Here is a 2,686-nt window from a genome sequence, read left to right as displayed (position 1 = left end):
TGGAAAACACCAAGAGTATGTTGCCCAACGTTATCATATAATGACAAACACCACCGCTTCTTTGCACGAGGAGAGTAATATTCAGCCACAAATTTTCTCCAATAGGCAATACTATTATCCTGGGACAAGTGGGAAAAATTAAAAATTCTAATTAATCTATACCTTGCAACCAAATACCTAAATCATCAAGCACATGCGTTCAGATACACGACCACGACGACGACGACAACAATAACAGAGCCTTTTTCCACTAGATGGCATGCAGTCAGATAACTAAATTAAAATGAACACCTGAACGAGAAGTAAACTTTAAAAAATAGTAGAAAAATAAAAGCAGTATACCAGATCTCAAATAGACCTCAGCCAACTAAACCATTGCTCAAAGAAGAACTAATAACGCAAATGACATCTTGCCACATGCAAGAAACATACAGAAGAACTCACATTTGGTCGCTGCCTTTGATGATATAGGTATTGCATCAAACGACGGGCACACACACCACTGTCATATGGGCGCTTCATGGAAGACGAAGGCTGCATTGCTTGTTGTTGTAATTGCTGCCCTTAATTGCATATGTTGCTGCTGCTGTTGCAAGTGAGCTCTCTGTAACTGTGGCATTGACTGGAGGATTTGTTGCTGCTGCTGCTGCTGTTGCCTCAGTCTCTGCTGCTGGAGGAAAGCCTGCAGTTGGGGATTACGACTCTGGAACTGCATGGGGTCCTGCCTCTGAAGAAGCTGTTGTATTACCTGCTGATGCATTATATCTTCTTGCTTAATATCCAACCGAGGTTTCTTCTGCATCTGGGATATTATTTGGATCTTGTATCAGAGATCCAGCTACTCTCGGGTACCCATTGGCAGTGGAGCTGGGCCAGATTGAGTTGCAGGCAAAGATGTTGCACTAGAAGCACCTTGCATTTGCTGATGATTCTTTTGCAGCTGTTGAACATTCTGGTCTTGATGAGAGCTCTGCTGTACTACACAAGAACCATCCATAACTGATGACCCCGAAATACTGATATTATTTGATGAGAATGAGATGGGTGATGCAGGTAAACGTAAGTATGAGTCTGTGTTATTGCTAGCGCTTCTCTGCAAACGGGGTCCCCCAGATAGGGCAGAGTTTGCATCTGTGACTAATGAGCTGGCTCCAACACTTGGCCCTGAGTTTGCCACACTGTTTAGAATTGCATTACTCATGTCACCAGAAACTGGACCCAGATTTGAACGTCCAGTTCCAGGAAATGAGTTGGATGTGTTACCAAAACACGAACTTAAGTGAGAGTCAACAGCATTCTGTGATTGCCCGTCTCCTTGATAGAATATTCCAGAACTTGATGATGAATGGGCTAACCCTCCAGCCACCCGAGAAGGTGCCATGGGGGGCACCGCCCCTCGGTGACAGGAGTCTAAGTAGCTCTCTAGAGCCAGGCCTGACTGGTATATAGGCTAACTAGAATGTTACGTCAACACCGTGACAGAGACATAAAGCCATATAATCTTTCTTCAAAAGTTCACAAGTTCTAGGTGAAAGACTTGTCGGGTAAACAAGTTTCCCTGATTTTATTTCTTCTTTTCCTTAAGTTTCCAACTTCAGCCAATCAATAACAAGTTGTCAAATCTATTAACTTCTGTGCAGCCAAATGTGCCCAATAATTTTATGAACTTCTCGACTCCGGAAACGCTCTGAAATGGATCTGATATACATATGGCGATACATGTTTGTTAGCATCAGGAATAAACAAGCTTCAAGCAATAGATAAAGGCAAGCCCGGGTATAAAAGCATACATTACAATCCAACCCAGGAACTAAATCACAATAAATTTCCCACTTAAACGTAGGGAAATCGTGGTTTTTAACCCCGCCCACAAAACCCTAATTGATCTTAATTTAGAAAACAATTAGCATAAGAATTAGTACAGAGCGGAAAGTACGAAGTCCTCAATACATTCAAACGTCCGAACAGCGATTATGTCGGCATATTGTATAAATGAAACGATGAATCAATCCATTACCAAATTAAACCGCAACATTCAGCCCACAAGTTCAGAGGATAAAAAGTTAGTGGTAGAACCAAAGAGCTTGAATCGAACGTGCAAAGTGCGAATTTCCGGTCCACACGCCGCAAAAATGCAAACTTCAAGTCAAACGAACATCACAGAACTGGTAAAAGAAAAGGATCGAGAGCAAATAAACAAAAAAAGTCCAACTCTAAAGGGGGAAGATGAAAAGATGCGGCTTTCCAACTTGTGAGATCGATCACTAGCTAACTGAAATTGAACCCAATGAAGAACATGGCATTTGGCGTAAAAATGATTTGAATGCGAGGGAATCAAAGGGAACGAGCCACTCACATCGGCAATACGAGCTGGAGAAAAAGCTAAACCTTGCCTTGATTATTATCAACCTAAAATGCGTGAGAAAATTATTAATTAGCAAATGAAAAGAAAAAAGAGAGAAAGAGAGTAACCGACTGTTAGGGTCTCTTTCCTATATTACCGGCGCTGTCCGGTAAACAGCAGGACACGTGTCGAAAAAGTCCAGAAGAACTAAGTCGGCGTTAGATCATGCGGCCACGAGGAGATGATCAACCACGTGGCACCACTTAATTGGCTACAGCTCGGGGGGCATCAAGGATATGGAAAGGAGTACCGGGGTAAATCTGTCTGAGCAATGATCGGGTA

At 42.5% G+C, this 2,686-nt stretch overlaps 1 protein-coding gene across 1 annotated transcript; it reads right to left on the bottom strand.

Moving 5' to 3' along the window:
- Nucleotides 1-5: 5 nt before the first annotated feature.
- Nucleotides 6-2,343, bottom strand: LOC114715669 (probable transcriptional regulator SLK2; the record flags this gene model as incomplete). The annotated part of the gene is given in 6 exon segments (XM_028900533.1): nucleotides 6-119; nucleotides 445-561; nucleotides 563-809; nucleotides 811-845; nucleotides 848-1,698; nucleotides 2,018-2,343. Coding segments are annotated over 5 exon segments (1,047 nt in total), but the record flags the coding sequence as incomplete, so codon positions are not given.
- Between the last annotated feature and the right edge of the window lie 343 nt (nucleotides 2,344-2,686).

The sequence above is a fragment of the Neltuma alba genome, unplaced genomic scaffold, assembly GCF_004799145.2.
Source record: "Neltuma alba isolate B1F8T4 unplaced genomic scaffold, ASM479914v2 tig00011605_pilon, whole genome shotgun sequence".
Lineage (NCBI taxonomy): Eukaryota > Viridiplantae > Streptophyta > Magnoliopsida > Fabales > Fabaceae > Neltuma > Neltuma alba.
The sequence above is the reverse complement of the archived record's forward strand: the minus strand, read 5'-3'. Positions and strand labels throughout refer to the sequence as shown.